The sequence below is a fragment of the Gigantopelta aegis genome, chromosome 14 (genome assembly GCF_016097555.1).
Source record: "Gigantopelta aegis isolate Gae_Host chromosome 14, Gae_host_genome, whole genome shotgun sequence".
Taxonomy (NCBI): domain Eukaryota; kingdom Metazoa; phylum Mollusca; class Gastropoda; order Neomphalida; family Peltospiridae; genus Gigantopelta; species Gigantopelta aegis.
Window position 1 is genome coordinate 22,028,091 of NC_054712.1, and position 23,330 is coordinate 22,051,420.

A 23,330-nucleotide genomic window follows, 5' to 3' on the forward strand; every position below is an offset into this window, starting at 1 on the left:
CCCAGCATTCACAATGCTTAACCGTTTCTTGCAAAGATTGCATACTGCAACTTTGTCATCTGCGCGATCTTTCACTATCCAATCTTTATATTTGGGATCAACAAGCCACTCATCCCGAAACTTGCAACTTCCGTGTTGGCGAGGCATGATCGAAAACGTTTCAAGAAACTTCCAACACGTGCGAATTGAAAATCCAAATGGCGTTGCGTAGAAAATAAAAAGCAAACACGGCCCTAATTGGTCGTTCGCTCTTGAACAAACCAATATAAAACATTGTAGCATTAGTCTATATCAGGTGGCGCCATCTACTGAATCAAACTACCACTAATTCATCAATTCCCGGATCTCCGCTATTTTGTTTGACACAGTTCGCCGATTTTTTCATACTGGTCGAAGGCCGTGGAATGTGCTTTCCCGTCTATGGAATGTTAAAATTTGTTTTGTCCAACGACACCACTAGAACACATTGATTTATTAATCATCGGCTACTGGATGTCAAACATATGGTCATTTTTGACAGTCATAGAGAGGAAACTCACTATATTTTTTCATTAGTAGCATGGGATCTTATACTTTTCCCCACAGCTACTTACACTGTGGTTTTACATAATTATATTAATAATATTTTCATACACTGACTACTTGTAACACCCAATAGCCGATGCGTATTTTTGTGCTGGGATGTCGATAAATGGCCATTACTGAGTTTGCTGCATTGTAAGATGTTTCCGACTAATAAAATACTTCTACGATTAAACTTACATATTAAATATATTTTCTTGTTTATAATATCAGTATTTGTATATTCAATGTGTTCTTTGGTCGTCTTAATTTGTAAGAAGTCCAAACTGGATTTTATCTTCAAATAATTTCGTACGTACGAAAAAACAATATTTTAGGAAATAAAATGAAATTTAACCTAGTGCAAATATTAGAACGTAATTACAATCGTTAAAAAGTCTCTGTTAGTCGATAACATCTTAAAATGTGCAGCAAACTCAGGAATGTCCCTTTAAACATTCATTTATTCATTCATTCTACCCTTGAGGTAGTACGCCCCACCAACAGTGTTTTGGAGCTTATTTTAATAACAACATTTTGAATGATAACAAATGACTGTGAAATACTGTAGATAAGGTTTATTACATGCAGTTGTGTCAGTTTTATGAAGTCCTCCTTCGTTTTGTCATCTCTGCACAGTGATAAATCCAATCCTGTAAAAAGAAACCTATGGTGGTTTTTATTACAGTAACAAAATATGTTGATGTCTTATACTGGAGTTCAATGAAAACGCACCACTTAATGTTCAGTTGTTATGGCTATCGTATGTGTAAGGTTGCTATAAAACACACAGTAACACTAACCCTTGTATACAACTTTTGAGATATTTATTGCCAACCAGAATACATGCAGTTATACAAAATCGGTTAAATGTACGATTTTGTCTTTTCATATCTTTTTTTTTTTTTTTTTTTTTTTTTTTTTTTTAAATTAAAAGTTGACTGTGCGTTTTCAGTGAAGTTTAGTATATAATTTACATAAGTTCATTCATTCTGCATATCGTTAAATAAATGAATAAAATAAACTTTAAAAAAGAAGACAGAAAACAGGCAAACACACGTACATCTGGCTTCTGATTGAGAACTGACTATTTGCCTAACCCATAAAAAAAATCAGATAACAGCTTTCGTTTAGCGCAACTCGTTCCCTGCAACCTTATAAATGATATAGGTCAGGTCATAGGGTTACATGCACATTCAGAACAAGCTGCTGTAGCGCACGCCCAAATCATATATGTGTGAGAATGCATTCTTATGGGTCAAAATCCAGTGACATGACATTCAGTAAGTTGTAACTGACCGGCCCAATCAAAAGTGATGATGCCCTCGGAAATTTAACCATTGAAGTCAAAGAACAGAAACAATGCTATCCAATGAATGAGTGGATACTGTAATGCAGCGCCAACTGCTTATATTAATATAATCAACTACAACACACTTTGCTATCGATTAGCAAAAATATAATTATCATTATTCTTACTAAAGTTAATTCTGCAAATACCACATGAACAATGTCAATTGTCGTCAAATTATGTAAGGAATATCTTGCAGATTTCAAAACGAACACGATACATCACGATACACTTCCTGGATTTTATGTTACAAATAAAGAATGCATTTGGAAGTAATTAGTAACTGTTCGGTATACATCTGAACGACAAACCAATAATACGTGATAAAGACCGTATCTCTGTACAATGCAGTCGAATGGGCATTTGGCAAAATAGTCGTACATTCCATGAATCTCAGGTCAGGTCAGGTCAGGTCAGGTCAGGTGATGGGTTTAACGTGCACATTCTGAGAGACGGTTATAGCACATGCCTGTTCTGGGCACACGTATCTACTTACGTCGGCTCCTTCGTCCAAACCGGCCTCGGTGGCGTCGTGGTTAGCCATCGGTCTACAGGCTGGTAGGTACTGGGTTCGGATCCCAGTCGAGGCATGGGATTTTTAATCGAGATACCGACTCCAAACCCTGAGTGAGTGCTCCGCAAGGCTCAATGGGTAGGTGTAAACCACTTGCACCGACCAGTGATCCATAACTGGTTCAACAAAGGCCATGGTTTGTGCTATCCTGCCTGTGGGAAGCGCAAATAAAAGATCCCTTGCTGCCTGTCGTAAAAAGAGTAGCCTATGTGGCGACAGCGGGTTTCCTCTAAAAACAGTGTCAGAATGACCATATGTTTGACGTCCAATAGCCGATGATAAGATAAAAAATCAATGTGCTGTAGCGGCGTCGTTAAATAAAAGAAACTTAACTTTTTACTTTTCCTTCGTCCAAGATAAGAAAGGGAATGTCTCTCTATCTAGCGCCTCCTTTATAGGAGGGCAGCCACTACTGAGGAAATCCTTTACTGGAGTATGTTCAGATTTATCTCATTTTCTTGTTTAGTAATATGATTTTGACAAAAGGTTTTGTTGGGGAGGTTTTGGTGTGTTTATTTTTTTTTTTTTTTTTTTTTTTTTGGGGGGGGGTGTATTTGTTTTGGTTTGGTTTTGTTGGGGGTTTTTGTTGTTTTTTTAGGTGGGGGTGGGGGTGGGCTTTCTTTTTTCTTTTTTTTACGACACCACTGGACCATATTGATCGGCTATTGGATCTCAAACATTTGGTAGTTCTGACACGTAGTCATTTCTTTTAATGCAGCAAGGAATCTTTTATATGTACTTTTCCTCTGACCGGAAAGCACATACCAGGTCCTTTGACCAGTTGTGGGGCTGGTCATAGTGTCTCTAATTAACCCTTGTCTTGATAATGGTTGGGGTGGGGGTGGGGGGGGGGTTCTTCAAATATGTATCTGAGGGCTATGTTAAAGGTGCTTCACACTAATTTGAACAACATTTCTGTAAATCATAAATTTCTTCCTTGAAATGTTCTCTGCACCCCCATCTGCGCCTTCGGATGACGTCTCTTTGTTTTCGAGATCTGTAGAACGGTGTTTGGCGTCTTCACTGCCGTGTGCTGTAAAGCCGGTCTTCTCCAATGGACGGATTTGGAACCACATATCTTGATGATGATCCAACTCTCTTCTACAGAAAAGGTACCTGGCTGTTTTGGAATTGGTATTTTGCAGTGATACGGTAACAAATGTGTTAATGGTGGCATCAGGGGTAACGAAAAGGTAGATTCAGCTGCTAAGTCTGCTTTGGATTTGCCTCATGCCATGGTTGGTGTACCGTATACTGATTTTAAACATAGTATCAACCAATTTATCTTTTCCACTTGGCAACGTGATTGGGATGGTGCGGTTGCGAACAAGCTTTATGCTATCAAGCCAGTCTTGGGAGAGTGGCAGTCCTCCTATAGACAGTGCAGGAAGGATAAAATAGTCGTGTGTCGTGCTCGCATCGGTCATACTTACTTGACCCTTTCATTTATTTTGAGGAAGGATCCTCCACCTCAGTGTGAGCACTCAGTGTACTCTGAGAGTACGCCACATTTTGGTGGAGTGTAAGTATTTGAAAGAAACTCGAAAAGATATATTTGGACAAAGATATGTGATGGAATCATTTCGATTCCATCCAAAATTTGTATTACAATTTTTACGCGATACTGACTTTTACTCTAAATTTTAATTTGATATATCTGTGATATTTGTATTTTTGCATAGTTCTTTACACTGTCTTTTAATTTAACTGTTGAATTCTTATATTGATGTTGATCATCGCATTGATTTTGCAATTACCATAGTTTGACACCCAATAGCCGATGTATTTTTCGTGCTGGGGTGTCGTTAAACATTCATTCATTCATCAATTCGTGTTAATGGCTGCTCAATAAGGGGCGTATATATATATATATATATATATATATATATATATATATATATATATATATATATATTGTTTTTGTGTATTACCAGCAAGCAGATTAACACATTATCGTAGACTTTCTCGGACGGGAGAGGAGAGAGATATTCCTTTAATGGAAATGCGCCTGGTTTAAGCTTACAATTTACCCATGTCATATCAATCTGAATGACAAAACTGTTTCCGGACTCAAAAGTCATATCTGCTTAAAGTAAGTCAAATGGATGTTTTGACAAGATCGTAACTCGTACTATGATGTACTGTCGTGCCATATATGCTTAAATGTTTTCTTCCTAGAACAATACATCCTTCCTAATCTACCTGCAGGCAGAGTTGTTTGATTTAAATCATTGATTTAAATCACTGCAAAAAAAATCTAAAAAATCATGCATTTCGATTTTTTAATTTTTTTTATTATCTTTCATTTGATTTTTATGATTATTGCATTTATTTTTATTGATTATTTTGTAAACATGTGATTTATCAATTAACTTGCAGTACAAAAAATGAAGTGTTATTTAAAATCAATTGTTACTTACGCTAGATAATTATTTTTACATATATTTATAATTGAATTGCAATTAGATTTCAACACCATGTAGTCTAACAAGTCATACTGATCAGTGACAATTCCCCCAAATCTATGGTTGGGATGATCCTGGGAGATCAACACAATATAAGGTGTCAAGTGAAGCCACTCTGCTTCAATGTGGTAAATTGGACGAATTTGGGGATGCTCTAGAGTCAGATCTAACAGATGTGACTTGAAAGAAAGAAAGAAATGTTTTATTTACCGACGCACTCAACACATTTTATTTACGGTTATATGGCGCCAGACAGATGGTTAAGGACCACACAGATTTTGAGAGGAAACCCGCTGTCGCCACTACATGGGCTACTCTTCCGATTAGCAGCAAGGGATATTTTATTTGCGCTTCCCACAGGCAGGATAGCACAAACCATGGCCTTTGTTGAACCAGTTATGGATCACTGGTCGGTGCAAATGGTTTACACCTACCCATTGAGCCTTGCGGAGCACTCACTCAGGGTTTGGAGTCGGTATCTGGATTAAAAATCCCATGCCTCGACTGGGATCCAAACCCAGTACCTACCAGCCTGTAGACCGATGGCCTACCACGACGCCACCGAGGCCGGTATATGTGACTTGAAGTCACTGACTTCTTGTGTCAAATCACCTTATATAGCCATCCTGGCTAAAGAAAGAAGTGTTTTATTTAACGACGCACTCAACACATTTTATTTTACGGTTATATGGCGTCAGACATATGGTTAAGGACCACACAGATTGTTTTAGAGGAAACCCGCTGTCGCCACATAGGCTACTCTTTTACGACAGGCAGCAAGGGATCTTTTATTTGCGCTTCCCACAGGCAGGATAGCACAAACCATAGCCTTTGTTGAACCAGTTATGGATCACTGGTCGGTGCAAGTGGTTTACACCTACCCATTGAGCCTTGCGGAGCACTCACTCAGGGTTTGGAGTCGGTATTTGGATTAAAAATTCCATGCCTCGACTGGGATCCGAACCCAGTACCTACCAGCCTGTAGACCGATGGCCTGCCACGACGCCACCGAGGCCGGTCCATCCTGGCTAAACACCAAGTACTTAAACATTAACTCAATAATCCCCAAAATGCATTTTGTTGCCTCATTCCTAGATGTTCGAGGTATTTCCTTTCAGAATGCAGTGAAGCTTCCAAATCGTGTATTTAATAGGGAGCAAGTATTCAATTCAGAAGCTCCACATTAAAGTTAAAAACAAAACCAAAAAAACAAAACAATCTGATTTAAATTTAAAAAATCACGTTTTAAAATTCTTTTTCAATCCTGCCTGCAGGACGTCCATTCCCAAATTCGTTTCCGCTCGCTAGAACTTGTTTGAAGACACCTGAGAGAGAAATTCTTTGCAGACACCCGCAGACAGAGACAGAGACAGAGACAGAGAGACAGACAGACAGACAGAGATGGAGAGACAAAAAGAGAGAGAGGGACAGACACACAAGAGAGCGAGATAGAGAGAGACGGACAGACATACACATAAACAGAGAGAGACACACAGAGACAGACACAGAGAGAGAGAGAGAGAGAGAGAGAGAGAGAGAGAGAGAGAGAGAGAGAGAGAGAGAGAGAGAGAGATTTTACCTCCAAAATTTATTTTCCGGCGTTTTGTATTGGTGCACCTCCAAACTGCGACATTCCTTGAATCAGCTGGTTGATTATCTGTTGGTAGATCTGCGTGGTCTTCTGCAGGTTGTCTTCACAAGTACACCGTGCGTTGGCCATAGCCACCACGGCAGCCACCAGGAAAAGGAGAATCAGAAGTCTGGAATACATTATTTCTGTTCTTTCTACTGCAACAAATTTCTTGAAATGGCAACGTCTCCAATGGCTATTGAGAGTATATAGAAATATATTTGAAGAACAATAGAACACCCGCAGCTGTATAAACATTTAGCTAGATAACAGTTAATACAGCTGAATAAATATTTCATGAAAAAACAAAACAGCATCTGTTTATATTGTGAAGTCTTACTAAAGTCCAATATGTCACGTAGCAAAGAGCTGAGTAGTTTAGTGGGATCGTTTTCGTTTTCAGTGTGATTTGCTTTATTCCTAAGCGGGGGAGGGGTCAAAGTGTGGAATCATGGTCTTTTTCAACCTTTTTTACTTTATTCCTAAAGGGAGAAAGGTCAGAGTGTGTAAATATATAAACATTGTTCACAAAATATAATCTCATTCGAATACGCGCTACTGGCTCCCCTAGCTGATCCGTGGTCATTTCCAACCTAATTTGCTTTATTCATAAGGCCTAAAAGACTTAGTATGTGTTTCCGGTTTCCCGACCTATTCTAATTTTATAGAGACAGAATTTGTTTCATCATTATTTTTTCGGAACACCTCGGCCGATTAGGGTTTCTGGGTTTCATTCGAATTTAAAAAAATAAAAAATAAAAAATAAAAGTTCCTACCTACCTACCCTATTTTTTTCAAGGATGACCCCTGAAACACACATTTTAATTAGTTTTTTTGTTTTGTTTTTTTTAGTTCTAAGCGGCGATTTATCCAGGAGTGTTCAATCGTGTTCGTTTTGACTGGTTACCCCGGACAACTCTTCCACAACTTAAAAAAGTCATTTATGGACGATTTGTCCCCTATATTTTTATTTTTATTTTTATTTATTTATGGAATATTTCGTCCATGGACTAAATAAATGTACGTAGGGCTTACATTTCGTCCACTCTTTAAATACAGGAGATATATATTTCTCTGTACGTAGGCCTATAAGCTGTATTTAGAGGGGTGAGATGAGGGAGATGTCCTAAAAGAAAACACGGACGCACGCACACAATCACACACAAATAAATAAATAAATAAATATATATATATATATATATATATATATATATATATATATATATATATATATATATATATATATATATATCCAACAACGGGTTTTTTTTCCTGTTCAACGTAATCTGCTTTTGTTGTAATTATGCTTCATTGTTAAAAATGGTTTAGTCATAAAATGGAGGGGACATATAGAAAAGACTGGGTCAACGTTCGAGGTGCACCCAACATTTGATAGAGCAGTTAATACCACAAGTCCTGTGATTGGTGATAAATGTGAGTGTGTTGGTTGTAAAAAAAAAAAAAGTTTCATCTGGGCCAAAAATTATGCTATTTTATTTCATCAGGTAACCAGAGCCGGTTTGTCCTAGTAGCACATGTTCCCCAGGTCATTTTTCCCCTCTTCCCCGAGGGGGTTGCAAAATATATATTCTGGGAAGGGGGCCCCGCTGTTATTTTTTCTACAGGCCCCGCGGATCCTTGAACCGGCTTTGCTAATACCACTGTGTCAAGTAGCCTTATGCTTGAAACATGTATGGGGTTTTGTGCGGAATTAGGGTAGTCATAGACGCTACCTGTTATCTCTGAAATGAGCAGCTTGACCCTCATTATTGATGATTCACTTTAAGGGTGTGGTGTTGTTTATGTGGAATGTAGGAGTTTTAGTCACATGTTACTATTGTTTGTCTGTGGTATTTAATTTGGTAATATATACCCTAAAGACTGATTAAATTAGTCAATACCCCTGTGCGTGCTGTATCCTCACCGTGGTGCAGGGGTGTAACATTCTCTTTGAGAATGGCCAATAACAGCACAAATTAAAATTTTGAATAAAAGTCAGTATCTATCTGTGATGTTTGTGTTTTTGCACAGTTCTTTGCGCTGTTTTTTGTTTTTGTTTGAATCTTGAATTTTTATATTGATGTTGATCATCACTTTATTTGTTTGCATTACCATAGTTTGACACCCAATGGCCGATGTATTTTTCGTGCTGGGGTGTCGTTAAACATTCATTCATTCAAATTAGTCAATAAGTTGCATTGATGGGTATTGCAATTAATTGTTGCGATATATTGTGATACAGGAATGATATTGCGATACAGGAATGATATAGCGATACAGGAATGATATTGCGATGCAGGAACGATATTGCGATACAGGAACGATATTGCGATACAGGAACGATATAGCGATACAGGAACGATATTGCGATACAGGAACGATATAGCGATACAGGAATGATATTGCGATACAGGAATTATATTGCGTTACCGGAACGATATTGCGATACGGGAACGATGATATAGCGATACAGGAATGATATGGCGATACAGGAATGATATTGCGATACAGGAACGATATAGCGATACATACGGGAACGATATTGCGATACGGGAATGATATTGCGATACGGGAAGATATTGCGATACAGGAACGATATTGCGATATGGGAACGATATTGCGATACAGGAACGATATTGCGATATATATTGCGATATATATGGGAACGATATAGCGATACATACGGGAACGATATTGCGATACAGGAACGATATAGCGATACATACGGGAACGATATTGCGATACGGGAATGATATAGCGATACATACGGGAACGATATTGCGATACGGGAACGATATAGCGATACATACGGGAACGATATTGTGATACAGGAATGATATTGCGATACGGGAATGATATAACGATACATACGGGAACGATATTGTGATACAGGAATGATATTGCGATACGGGAATGATATAGCGATACATACGGGAACGATATTGCGATACAGGAATGATATTGCGATACATACGGGAATGATATTGCGATATATACGGGAATGCTATTGCGATACAGGAATGACATTGTGACACAGGAATGATATTGCGATACATACGGGAATGATATTGCGATACAGGAATGATATTGTGATACGGGAATGATATTGTGATACAGGAATGATATTGCGATACATACGGGAATGATATTGCGATATAGGAATCATATTGCGGTACGGGAATGATATTGCGATACGGGAACGATATTGCGATACGGAAACGATATTGCGATACAGGAATCATATTGCGAATGATATTGCGATACAGGAATGAAATAATACATCAGTCTATCAGGATTTAGTTGTTTTATTTTGTGGGAAGTAAAAACATAGGTCAAACTGGTCTAGAGCCCCGTCCCACAAAGGGATCTTAGCCCTAAGATCACCTTAAGTGCATAGCTACCTTATGCACTGAGGTGATTTTAGTGCTAAGATCGCTTCGTGGAACGGGCCCCAGAACCTTTTTCATAAAACGCCCACACACAAAACCTGACTCGGCTTCTTTGAAAGTGAACACATATGGTCTACATATGGTCCAAGACACTAGCTGCCATGCAGTACAAACCCATTGGCAGTAACAAAAACGGACAGCTGCTGTTGACAGTTGTCCACGAAAGACAAGTAGAATAGAGTAGAATAGAATAGAATAGAATAGATGTTTAACGACACCGAAAGACACGTAATTCTATGTAATCGTCAACTTGTTTTATACTTCATATGTAAATTGTTAATCCTAACAAAATATATTTCGGTGATCGTCATAGTGCAATTAATCAATGTGCTCCTGTGGTGTCGTTAAACAAAACAAACTTTAACTTTTGGCCTGAATAAAACTGAGGTGAAATGAGATTTTATCTCGTTTGTTTTTGTTTAACGACACCACTGGTTCACATTGATTATTTAATCATCGGCTGTTGGGTGTCAAACATTTGGTAAATCTGACACGTAGTCAGAGGAAACCTACTACATTTTTCCTAATGCAGCAAGGGATCTTTTATATGCATTTTTCCACAAACAGGATTGCACATATCACGGCCTTTGATATACCAGATTTTTTATCTCAAATACGCATTAATATACCATTGTCGCGTACACACGTGCATATATATTATTAATATTACTAACAACAAATTGAGATATAATTACATCTTCGTCGCAATTTCCGAAACGTTCATTAATTTGCAGGTTTAGCACATTTCCATTTTATTATTGACAGGATATTTAGTTGGAGAAAACAATAAATTAATTACATATCTCTATTTTACAATCAAGGGTTTGAAGACTAATTTGAAACGACCAGTGGATATTAACCAGCGTAATTTAAAAGATAACATCTGTTTCCGACAATGGCGAAAAATATATATAAATACAATTTCATAAACATTCACACACAAACGAAGCCAATTATGAAGAGTATACTTGTGGCGTTGTCGCTGGCGTGGACACTGAGTGTCGATGCCGTCGTAAACTGCCCATGGGATGAAGACGACCTTGTTCTGTGGTCAGGCGGTGTCTCCACGTGGGGTAGTGCTGCCGCCGTCCCCGCTGCTGGTGCTGACGTCGTGATTCCGGCAAAAAAGAAGATTCTCCTAGACGTAACGCCGTCGGCGATGAGGTCACTCACAATAGAAAGTGGCGCCGCCCTGATATGGGGAGACGTCGATGGCTTGACACTGGAGGCTTCTTACATACTGGTTAATGGGAGATTTGAGATCGGGAGCTCCACTTGCAAGTTCCAAAAGAAGGCCACCATTATTCTTGCAGGTTAGATGATTTTATGGTTTTAAGAAACTCTTAAAAGCACCATTAAGTAATAAGTAAAAAAATATATAACAAAAAAGCTATGTTTTTTTAACGACGCACTAAACACTTTTTATTTACGGATATATGGCGTCAGACATATGGTTAAGGACCACACATATATTGAGACGGGGAAACCCGTTGTCGCCACTTCATGGGCTACTCTTTTCGAGTAAGGGATCTTTTATATGCACCATCTCACAAACAGGGTAGTACACACCACGGCCTTTGATATTCCAGTCGTGGTGCACTGGCTAGACGAGAAATAGCCTGATGGGCCCACCGACGGGGATCGATCCAACACCGACCGCGCGCTGTACCACTGGGCTACGTCCCGCCCCTATATAACCAACAACTCAAATTCCCCAGGGCGGGATGTAGCCGGTGGTAAAAGCCTTCTCCTGACGCGCGGTCGGTTTAAGGTCGATACCTGTCAGTGGGCCCATTGGACTATTTCACGTTCCAGCCAGTTCATCACGACTGGTATATCACAGGGGTGCAGAAAGTTAAAAATGTTTTAAAATGGAACTACCAGTCCGACGGGCGATCTGTCTTTTTTATTTTGTTTGCCACGTGATATTGATCACTTACCACTTGTCAATATATCTATATATATCATTTGAAGTGAAGACACTATTCTATAGACTGGCGGACTAGTAGAAATTATTGCAGGCTAGTAAATTTCAGTTGGTTCTGGTCCGGCAGGCTAGTGAAATATGTTCCATTTCGGCAAGCCTGAATCAACAGTCATGGTATGTGCTAACGTTCGCGAACAATTTGATTTATTCTCGACATGTTCATTTGGTTTGTTGTGAAAGTTGAAGTTTTGTTTTGTTTAACGACACCACTAGAGCACATTGATTTATTAATGCTTCCGCCATGCTTGCCTGTTGGATGTCAAACATTTGGTAATTTTGACATATAGTCTTGGAGAGAAAACCCGCTTAATTGTTCCATTAGTAGCAAGGGATCTTTTATTTGCACCATCCCACAGACATAATAGAACATATAGCACGGCCTTTGATATACCAGTTGTGGTGTACTGGCTGGATGGTTTACTGTGAAGCGCATAAACAAGTCTAGCGGACGCTTTTGTGTTCGGTCTGGCCAATCTCAGCCCATATACTCTCAGAATTATGGCTGTTTCAATGTAAAATTAGGTCTAGGCTGCAAATCTAGAAGAATGAAATATTTCCTTTGGACAATGCCTCCGCATATATAATTCACTTTAATCCTTCCCAGTTTTGGAATAAAGCAATTTAGGTTGAAAACGACCATGATTCCAAAGACTTTTCTGTATTAGAATGAGATATGTGTTTGCAAATGTATACAATTTGACACTTCATTTTTTAAAGAACAAACCAAGTTGGGTTTTAGCCACTATAGGCCTATTGCACCGTACCGATAGCGTATTTTATTTTGGGATTTGTTTGTTTTTTCCAGGGAAGAAGGGGGAGCTTCCAACAGTAGATCACTTTGGCAGTAAATTTCTTGGCGTTAATTCTGGAGGAACTCTGGAATTCCACGGACAGGACAAAGAGGCCTGGACTAAACTCATACAGACCTTGCCTGTTGGTGCGGACACGTGCGGTGCTATCTACAATCACAAGGTAACTGGGACAAGATAGTAGTTCCCATGTAATTAGGTTCATCATAAGGCAAAATATACACCCATACTATTACGGATCTATCTACAATCACAAGGTAACTGGGACAAGACAGTAGTTCCCACATAATTACGTTCATATTAGGTAAATGATATACCCATATTCAAAGGTGAGTAATTTAATTATATACCCATATTACCTGATTCAAACGTGAGTAATTTAATTTTGAGGTAAAGGATATATTGATTTTGATATAATTGTGTTAACCAGAAGGTAAATAGTGTATGCAATGTTATAAACTTCTGTTCATTATGCTATGTACAGCGCTCGCGTTTTGCATTTCGCATCTTTTTCGAGATACATAAGTATATGTTTATTATATGCCGCTTTTGAACAACGCCATATTAATATTGTAGTACAAATGTTGTTTAAACATACACGAACATATCATATTCATAGACTCAATGATGTTTTTACAGTAAACACTTTAGAGGCTGATTTTCGAGATACATCAGTATATGTTTATTATATGCCGCTTTCGAACAACGCCATATTAATATTGTAGTCTAAATGTTGTTTAAACATACACGAACATATCACATTCATAGACTCATTGATGTTTTACAGTAAACACTTTAGAGGCTGATTTCTTTTTTTTTTAGCGCATCACTGACTAAAATTACAGGCACGGCCAGATCAATTAGATATTGGTGTGTGTGTGTGTGTGGGAGGGGGGGGGGGGGGGGCTGACTGAGATCGAGGGCGCAAAGCAAAGTTTCTGGGACTTTCGAGGTTATGCTCCGCCGTAAGATTTTGAAAAGTAGATGTCCTGAAAAGCAATTTCCTGCATTCTACAAATAAAAATGAATCTCTGCCTTAAGGTTTACTACCTATACTATTTTTGATTCAGAATTATTGGGGTGGCTAGAGCCTCCAACCCCAACCCCTGTTTCGCCGTACCTGAATTATACCTTATTTTGACCATGTGCAGACATTCTTATACCTTTCATCCTTTTGTTGGAAACTACAGACTGTACCAGTGACGGGTTTTATCGGATGTTTGATTTTATAATTTTATTTTAAATGTGTTTACTTTTTATTTCATGAACTGCCTTATTTCCATAGGCCTAGTCCATAATCAAACCACGTAAAATGTAAGTATTATTTTGAATGTCGATTTTTTATTTTTTATTTTTTCTTATTTTATTTCTTTGCTGTAGACGTCGGTGTTTGGTAAGGAGACTAACCCCGGCTTACACAGCATCGTCTTCAACACAGACGGCACCGTCGTCGATTTCGACGTCTCCAAGACTGCAGACCCGATAGAGATGTTCCAGTCGTTTCTTGACGGTAGGGGCGATGTTTTACCAGGCACGGCGGAACTGTGGGGGAGGGGGAGAGACTCTAACAATATTATTGGTAGTAAATCTTAAGACAGAGATTAATTTTCCTTGTAGAATGCAGAAAATTGCATTTCAGGACATCTAGTTTTTATAATGTTTACGGAGGGGCATACCTAGGAAGTTTGCTTTGAGCTTGATCTCAGTCAGCATCACCCCCCCCCACACACACACACACACACACACACACACACAAACACACACCAATGTCTAGTTGATTCCGCCATGCCTGTCTACAGGTTTTGTTTCACCAAAACGTTAATCTACCCATTGCCGATAATGTTAAGATTTTCTAAATAAAATTGATAAAAACTAGCATGTTAATAAATCAAATAATTTATTTTGCCACAGCTGTAATCAGCCGTTAAATGTATATTATGCTTGGCACATGTCTGTCAATTAACACAGATTCTGGACTGATTAATCGGTTAGTGACGGTGTGGCCGATGTTTCACATGTTCTGTTCCACCAAATTGACAATTGTACATTGCCAATAATGTTAAGATTTTCAAAATATAGTATTAAAACGGATACCGGCCTAAGGCTGGTAGGTACAGGGTTCGCAGCCCGTTACCCACTCCCACCCAGAGCGAGTTTTAATGACTCATGGGTAGGTGTAAGGCCACTACACCCTCTTGTCTCTCACTAACCACTAACAATTAACTAGCCCAGGACAGCGTGCTTGAACCTGAATGGGATATAAGCACGAAAATAAGTTGAAATGAAATGAAATTAAAACCGATAAAAAGGAGCTTATTAACAGCTGTAAACTGGCCTACACCTGCCATGAAACAATTACTCGCCGACACTCGACTGATCAGTCGATATGATTGTGCTGGAAAATGACGCGACGGGCACGTATAACCGGCAGTTTTGTGACATAATCTTCAATCCAAACTGGCTTAACGCCGACATCGGCTGGTGTGTGTGCGTGTGTGTGTGTGTGTGTGTGTGTGTGTGTGTGTGTGTTGACGCACATTTTCAGACGTGCATATTAGCCTATCGTGTCAACATTAATCGGCAGGTGTATGCCAAACATTAAAAACAGACAGACTCCTCACATTAAAAGTTCACTACATTATATTGTTACGTTACGAAATACAATATTTGGGGGGGGGGGGGTAAACCGCTACCATTGCATAGGTTTCATTGAGAGAGAGGGGGGAGAGAGAGGGGGGGGAGAGAGGGAAAATGTATGGATTAGCAGCAACATTTCCTCTGTTGGGAATTTCTCATATCAGTTTAATGTGTTTCTACTTTTCACACCTCCATACGGAAGATTTTATCAGTCTCCAGCTTATCTACATTATATTTGAATGGATTATATTTTATTAAACCTTGAGTGTAGTTGTATAAGCATGAGTCCAGATTCAAGACACACAGCGACCAGATTTAACTATATTATATGTGTTTGGACATACCCTGCGTGTGTCCAGATTAAAGACACAGTCACCGGATTGAATTATATTATATTTGCAGGGGCGTGCGCAGGAAATTTTGCAGGGGGGGGGGGGAGTCGAGGTGTGAGGCGAAGCCCGTGGCGGGAGGTCTGGGGGGCCCTCCCCCCGAAAATTTTGAAAAATTTACCCCTTCTAGGGTTATTCTGAGGTGTTTTGTGCCTTTTCTGTGTGGCCTTCATCAACAGTAATTATCAGAGATATCTGGGCTAGAGATCCCTGTTTATATTTTGAGTTGTCTCGGGGCATGATTGATGGTCAGGTAGCCGTGTCGCCTGCTTATTCATTTCCCCACAGGTGTGATGATAACATCTCAGTACTTCCATATCCATTCACAGGAATGTAAAAAATCGGGATATGAATTTTTTTTTCGCCTTGAGCACGCTTAATTTGTTTTGACATACCTTGCGCGTGTCCAGATTCAAGACACACAGTCACCGGATTGAATTATATTATATTTGTTTGGACATACCTTGCGCGAGTCCAGATTTAAAACTATTATATTTTAATGGACACGATTTTATTGCAACCTGTGTGGAGTGTAAAGTTTAAAAAAAAGAGTTAAGAATCATCTTTTCTTTTTTATTATTATAATTTTTATTTTAATTCTTTATTACTTTTTTTTAGCAAATTTCTCAGATATAATTACCGGAAAAGATTGTATTAATACCTTGCGTGGAGACTTCTAAATTGTAAAAGAAACGAAGGTCGAACGTTTTTGCAGGATAACCTTGGTTTTCCTCAGCTCTATAAATAAAAGCAAGCAATTAAAGCAATAAGATCTGGGATCTTTTTAATTAATTAATTTATTTATTTTTGTCTAAAACGTATATTAATGTGTTGTTGTTGTCGCACCACCTAGCCCTACCTGATGACGTCATCCTGGCAATTTCGTCAAACGGAGATCTGGGCTCACCTGTAGACCGGGCTTGGGAACCACTGTATCAAAGTCTTGAGGCAGCCGCAGGGCTCACTTCCGGTTCCAGTCTACTAAGAAATGTAGACGCACAACAAGTCTATGTGCTAATCGTTCACAAGGGTAAGCGTAAAGAAAAGTCACAAAAATGGCGAAAAAGTTCATGCAGAGCACCCTTCACTCGGTTTGCCGTTTTCAACACTTTTGTGTAGTTTTAGGGTGTATCGTTTAATATATTGCTAGGGCTAATATATCTCGATAACACGAATTTGTTAAAAAGGTAGTTATGATTGTATTTTGCATTAGTAAATTATATTATGATATGGTCATATTTCACGTATATTTAATTATCTAGACAAGGAATAGGCCTAAGTACAATATACATTTTGAAGACAGTCGATTATGGACTTCATAATCGATCATCACATCACTAGAGGCACACCTGATCGATTTTCGATTACAATCGATTATCGGAACAGCACTAGTTTTAACAACTATTCTTTACAATATAGGGTCAGGATTGTCGGCCATTGAGGACGTAGGTGAACAGAGTATCAAACTGGGTTATGCCGAGACCAAACGTGTCTCCATCAAAACATCGGGATTCGTCTTCAGCGCATACAGCAAATTAAAGTCCAACCTCATGACTAGGACCGTAGACTTCCGAGTCCTCACGGAAGAAGTTGCTGAGCCAATCATTAAAGTGAACAAGACCGTGTCGTCATGGGAAACAGGTGAGTGTTACGTCATCGAATTCGGCAACATATTTTCAGACGCATGTACGTATACCTTGAATAAGATAATAAAATATTCCGATGCATGTTTCAGCATATGGCACTAATAAAAATTAGTAGGCACGAATACAGGGGAGTTTCCTGGGGTGAACTCCCCTCCCTCGAAGGGTGGAGTTGAGGGGGGTATTTAAAAAAAATGTCATAACTGGCAGGGATGGATGCAAGTTCTTTCAATGTAGTGGGTGCACTACTTAAAGTGCTGCTCCAGATGTATGGTGTATTGGGTTATATCAATCAACATATTATTTAATATGATTAGAAAATTATAAAAAAAATTATTAAAAAAATTATATACCGGTATATTTTCCATTAAAAAATATTCCCCTGAAAAACAGAACCAGCTGAATTCGTTTCGGGAATTTCCGTAAGATTTGATCCGTGACGTCACGAAGGGAACTCCTTTCGATAGTCAGCGCCATTGTTCATTGCTTCTTGTGTGTTTATTATGGTTAAACGGTGTGTTGTTGGCGGCTGTAGCAATACAAAAGCCGATAAATTTTGTCTTCACGCATTTCCTAGTAATGTTGCTGTGAGAAAGCGGTGTGTGAATTTGATTAAAACAACGTGGAAAGACTAGACAGGAACAAAATGCCGGAGACCATTGCGATAGCACACACTTTATTTTGATTCGTCCGAACTGGCTTGTCGGCTTAAGCGAGATATGGGAATACCATGTGTTATGGCTTTTAAAAAAAGATGCCGTACCAACAATTTTTCTGCGACACAAAACGAATGACAACAAGCCGACGCCATCCACATCGAAACGACCTTGGGGTGCATATCGTCAACGTCCCAAACTGCGTTATGCTTCAAACTCCGGCCATTTTATTTTCTCATGCACGGTTCGTGCAATCAACCAGATCATATTTGTTGTCGTTTGCAACTCGTTCATTTGTGAGGTTTTTCTTTACAGTTCGAGAACGTTTTCATTAACAATAAAGTTCAGACAAGTAAGTATTTAAAGCCTAGTCCGTCCCATCCTACAAAAATGTTAATGTTTATTTTGGGGGAGGGAGGGAGGGTATGCAACTTAGAAAACAATCGGCTCAGAAATAAATAACTTGTAAATTCCATAGTATGAAAAACGGCTTTCCCTGTGAGATAGACTATAAATACATTAAATTAATTGTACTATACCTTCCCACAGAGAACACCTTTTTTCATACTATGAAATGTACTATAAGTTATTTATTTCTGAGCCGACTGTTTTCACAACTGCACACACAAAAATAGTTGTTGTTTTTTGTTATTTCCAAAACACTTTTACTTCTTTCTTTTACGTCAAATCAAACTGAAATTATTCACCAAAAACCCATCTTTATAGAGGGATGGGACGGACTAAAAGTCGTTTTTGTTTATTTCTTAAAATTACCGATATCGGGTCCACTTGACTCGTAGAATTCATCGTCTTTTCTACATCACAAGTATTAGAACATACAGTGTAGTAAAATAATTTGCACGAAAAGCTAAAGAACAAAACAAGAATAAAAGTTGTAAATTAGTGGTAAGCTGTCCCCACGACCATTTTTTATCGTCATCTGTCAGGCCGGTGGTTCTTCGGAAGATGTTCAAGGTTCAAACTGCTACGTCATATATACTCTTCAAAAAAAGAAACGCAAAAGGGTACAAATGGGTTATAACTCCGATTTTATGTTTCCTACCGGTTCATGCTTTGTGAATATAAGGTCATTGCATGTCCCAAACACATTCCCACGGTTACATTCGATAAAACGCAGCTACTGTACAATAAAGTTCCAAAATGTGAATATTCGCAAAAACGCAGCCACGTGCAAACCATGTCACCACTGCACGTGCGTTGTCTGCACGTGCAACATTAACACAGACAGTATAAAAGTGCAGGGTGTTCGCTTGCCTGGCCTCTGTATCTGGCCGACAGTTGACAATCCAGGACATGCCACGTCTCAGTGAACCGCAGAGAAACAATGCCATCGGCCGACTAGACGCAGGCGAATCCAGAACGGCCGTTGCCAGGGCATTCCATGTGTCCCCAAGCACCATCTCCAGACTGTGGGACCGTTACCAGCAACATGGATCAACACGTGACCTCCCTAGATCCGGTCGACCACGGGTCACTACCCCCGGGCAGGACCGCAACATCCGGGTACGCCACCTTCGGGAACGATTGACTACTGCCACCTCCACAGCCGCAGCAATACCAGGTTTGCGCAGGATATCCGACCAGACCGTACGGAACCGCCTACGTGAAGTAGGAATTCGTGCCAGACATCCAGTTCGAGGTGTCATCTTAACACCACAACACCGTCGACTCCGACTGCAGTGGTGCCAGATTCATCGACAATGGCCTCAACTGCGATGGAGACAGGTGTGGTTCAGTAACGAGTCCCGATTTCTGCTCCGACGTCATGATGGAAGATGTCGCGTGTATAGGCGTCGTGGTGAACGTTATGCGGCAAACTGCGTGCAGGAAGTGGACAGATTCGGCGGGGGTAGTGTCATGGTGTGGGCAGCCATCTCACACACTGGCAGAACTGACCTGGTCCACGTGCAGGGCAACCTGAATGCACAGGGCTACATTGACCAGATCCTCCGGCCACACATCTTTCCAGTTATGGCCAACGCCAACGCAGTGTTCCAACATGACAACGCCAGGCCTCACACAGCACGTCTCACAACGGCTTTCCTACAGAACAACAACATTAATGTCCTTCCTTGGCCATCGATATCACCAGATTTGAACCCAATTGAGCATCTATGGGACGAGTTGGACCGACGCCTCCGACAGCGACAACCACAGCCCCAGACCCTGCCCGAGCTGGCAGCAGCCTTGCAGGCCGAGTGGGCCACCATCCCCCGGGACGTCATCCGTACTCTGGTTGCTTCAATGGGCAGGCGGTGCCAGGCAGTTGTCAACACACGCGGAGGCCAAACCCGGTATTGACTCCAGATGACCTTGACCTTGGTGGTGTATCCTATCACTTACTCACAATGGACTAGAGTGAATTGTGAACAATCCTGCAACATTTGGTAATTATCGGACTCACCATTCAATAATTAAATCAATTCTCCAAATGTTACGACAATGTGGTTTTGCGTTTCTTCTTTTGAAGAGTATATTTGTTGTGTTGCACAAATATTAGTCCAGTCGTCATCACTACACTATTCATCATCGAAAGAAGAATCACATGATAACTGAGCTTGGCAGTCGCTGTCGGTCCCACTTTCGCTTGCGCTGGAAGAATCATCTATCATTATTAGTGGTAGGTGCTCTGTGATAATATTGTTGACATACATATGGTCTCTTCGTATGACGTCACGGCTATTTACAGGCAAACATGTTTATTACACGAGAAGCATCTTTACTCGTATAGCATTCGTTTCCGGCAGTTTTAGTTCTAACGGCAGTGATGTTTTTAATACTTTTATGGGATGAATTCCATTTTTTTTACGTAATTATTGATTTACATATCGGTGTAAAAATATTATTGCAAGGCATTTAATTGTGGAATTACCCAAACCAATGAAATATTCCCATTTTAGTGTATGGTCTAGAAAATTATATATTGCATATGCTTTACGGCCTGAGAAAATAAATGTTCAGTTCAGTTCAGAAGTCATCTTGTGGTAGGTGTCCACAGTATTCACGGCTATAAACTGTTTTTACCGAACATGTATTGTTCTGTATTCTTACCATCCATTTTCGTATATTGATTTACATATCGGTGAAAATATTATTGTAAGGTCTTTGACTTTTACACAGATCTTTAAAAGGGCATCCGGGTGAGAGTTGATTGATGACGTTCCACTATAGTTCCTCACTACATTGTGACAGTTGATTGATGGTTCCACTATAGTTCACACGTATTCACATATTCTTCTAGGAAATGGTGAAGAATTAAAACAATATGTATGTTTAATGGTAAGCCTTCTGGCTGTATTTTGCCCATGTTATTTTGTAATATTGTGCATCGACCTTTTGGGGCATGGGTATATAGCGCAAGTGACAGCCGGGGTGAATCGGTTAATGAACCACCTCTTCGGACCGGTACTACAGCCAGATGCGGTCATATAGCAAAAAACTGAGACGGAAATGTTCTCAATTTTGGAGTGAAAATAAATGCTTATATAATGTATGTTCGCAATGGTGTATGTTGTTAGTGCCAACGAGAACCCGTTCTACTGGCAATCTTCGTTTGAAGTTGGGCAATTTAACATGGGTTTCAATGGCAGATGACATATGTGTAGTGAGACCTAAGTATGTTCCCCACTGAAAAAATGCATTATTTTCATCTGCTGAACACTGGATTTTTCGAGACAACTCGCATTTCGGGTGTATGCGCCCCTTCAACACCTCCTCTTGGATCCGCGCGTGCAGTCCTTCGGGAGCAGTTCTTATGCTTAAACTGAATTGAACTGGACTGAATTAACCTGGCGAACATTTAATGTATTCTTTATTAATATGTATTGGCGTAGCCGTGGGTGAGGGGCATAGGGACAATGCCCGCCAATCACCCCTCTTTTTCCCCCAACATATTTTATTTGTACCTGTTGCTCCATAATACGACTCATTGACAGTGTGGGTTTCTCCTCCCAACGTGGGCGCCTATCTACAATATAAAATGCTGGCTACGCCAATGCCTACGCATCCCGACCCCTACTTAAACGGTCCTTATAAAGGAACAATTGAACAAACAAACAAACACACAATCAATCACTTACCTCTATTGCAGGAATATTGGAACAGAGCAGCACAGATGCCATCTATAAAAAGCATGAGATCGATGCATAGATATTTTATATGTATACACATAAAATAAATATGATTATAAACGTCAAACGGCGAAGTTAAACCATATTCAGACGAATGTGTGTGTAATAAAACGCCAACGCATTGTTGACGTCACGTTACAATAGTGTTGGACGTTTATATAGTAACGGCTTCGACAACTTTCGTAAATTTCTATGCAGATTAACCGGCAGGATTGATGATGAAATTTTTTTTTTTAAATCGGCACGGCGGAAGCAAGTAGACATTGGGGGGAGGGCGGCGCAAAGCAAAGTTTCTTGGAGGGGTTCGGGGGTAAACATCCCCCGTAAAGGTTTGAAAACTAGATGTCCTGAAATGCAATTTTCTGCATTCTACAAGTAAAATTCATCTCTGATTTAAGATTTATCTCTCTAGGCCCCCCCCCCCCCCCCCCCCCCCCCTGCTCCGCCATGCATGAAAAAATATCCGTGCGCTAAAATAACAGCCAATGTCACATCTTAACCTGTCGGTCATCCTTATTGTTGGATGTTTTAATAATAATAATAATAAGAAGAAGAAGAATACTAAGAATAATAATAAAAACAAATAATTAGCAAATATAATTATTGAAATGTATTTTTATTTTTGGGTGGGATAGGGGTATTTAATGCAAGGTAAAAAGTTTGGTCCTTATGCAACTCCAAGTGAATATAACCTAAAGGTGCAATCTCGGGGTTTATATGTATTATTTAACCATTTATAATAGACCATGCTTTTCGTCTACTTCGACGAGTCTATGATCCGTTATGAAATATACAAGAAAACAAAAGTAGATTTAGCATAATTTTAAAATGATTCCTAATTTAGGTGTTTGCTCAGTTTTTTGGGGCTTTGAATAACGTACAACATTTGCAATAAATGCAATATAATATTATGCAGCTAATGTGCAACATAAATGAAAAATATTTTAGAGTTACAGTACAGTAGGTTTGTGACCCTTAACTTTCTCCAAAGGAGGGGCACGGAACCCCTGTGACAACCCCCCCCCCCC

The 23,330-nt window shown here is 39.6% G+C and overlaps 1 protein-coding gene across 6 annotated transcripts; it reads right to left on the reverse strand.

Annotated features, from left to right (window-relative positions):
- Positions 1 to 1,124: 1,124 nt before the first annotated feature.
- Positions 1,125 to 22,423, reverse strand: LOC121389563. 6 transcript variants are annotated; one of them, XR_005960087.1, is made up of 4 exons: positions 22,252 to 22,423; positions 16,514 to 16,830; positions 6,531 to 6,777; positions 1,125 to 1,214 (listed from the first exon to the last, which is right to left on the reverse strand). XR_005960087.1 is itself a non-coding variant. In XM_041521239.1 (4 exons), exons 1-3 carry the CDS (start codon positions 22,291 to 22,293, stop codon positions 6,540 to 6,542), a joined length of 351 nt encoding a protein of 116 aa, XP_041377173.1. In that variant the 5' UTR covers positions 22,294 to 22,423; the 3' UTR covers positions 1,125 to 1,214; positions 6,531 to 6,539. The 6 variants fall into 6 exon arrangements, 1 of the variants encoding a protein (XP_041377173.1); XR_005960086.1 differs by having other exon boundaries at positions 16,760 to 16,833; XR_005960084.1 differs by having other exon boundaries at positions 16,514 to 16,833.
- Positions 22,424 to 23,330: the final 907 nt, after the last annotated feature.

Bases quoted from the DNA above. Each gene is read 5' to 3' on its own strand.
- LOC121389563 (XM_041521239.1), bottom strand. From the start codon at position 22,293: ATGGCATCTGTGCTGCTCTGTTCCAATATTCCTGCAATAGAG. The intron at 16,831-22,251 runs GTAAGTGATTGA...ATTTCTTAGTAG, and splicing joins CCAATATTCCTGCAATAGAG to ACTGGAACCGGAAGTGAGCC. The intron at 6,778-16,759 runs GTGAGCCCAGAT...TACTCTCAATAG, and splicing joins TTCCCAAGCCCGGTCTACAG to CCATTGGAGACGTTGCCATT.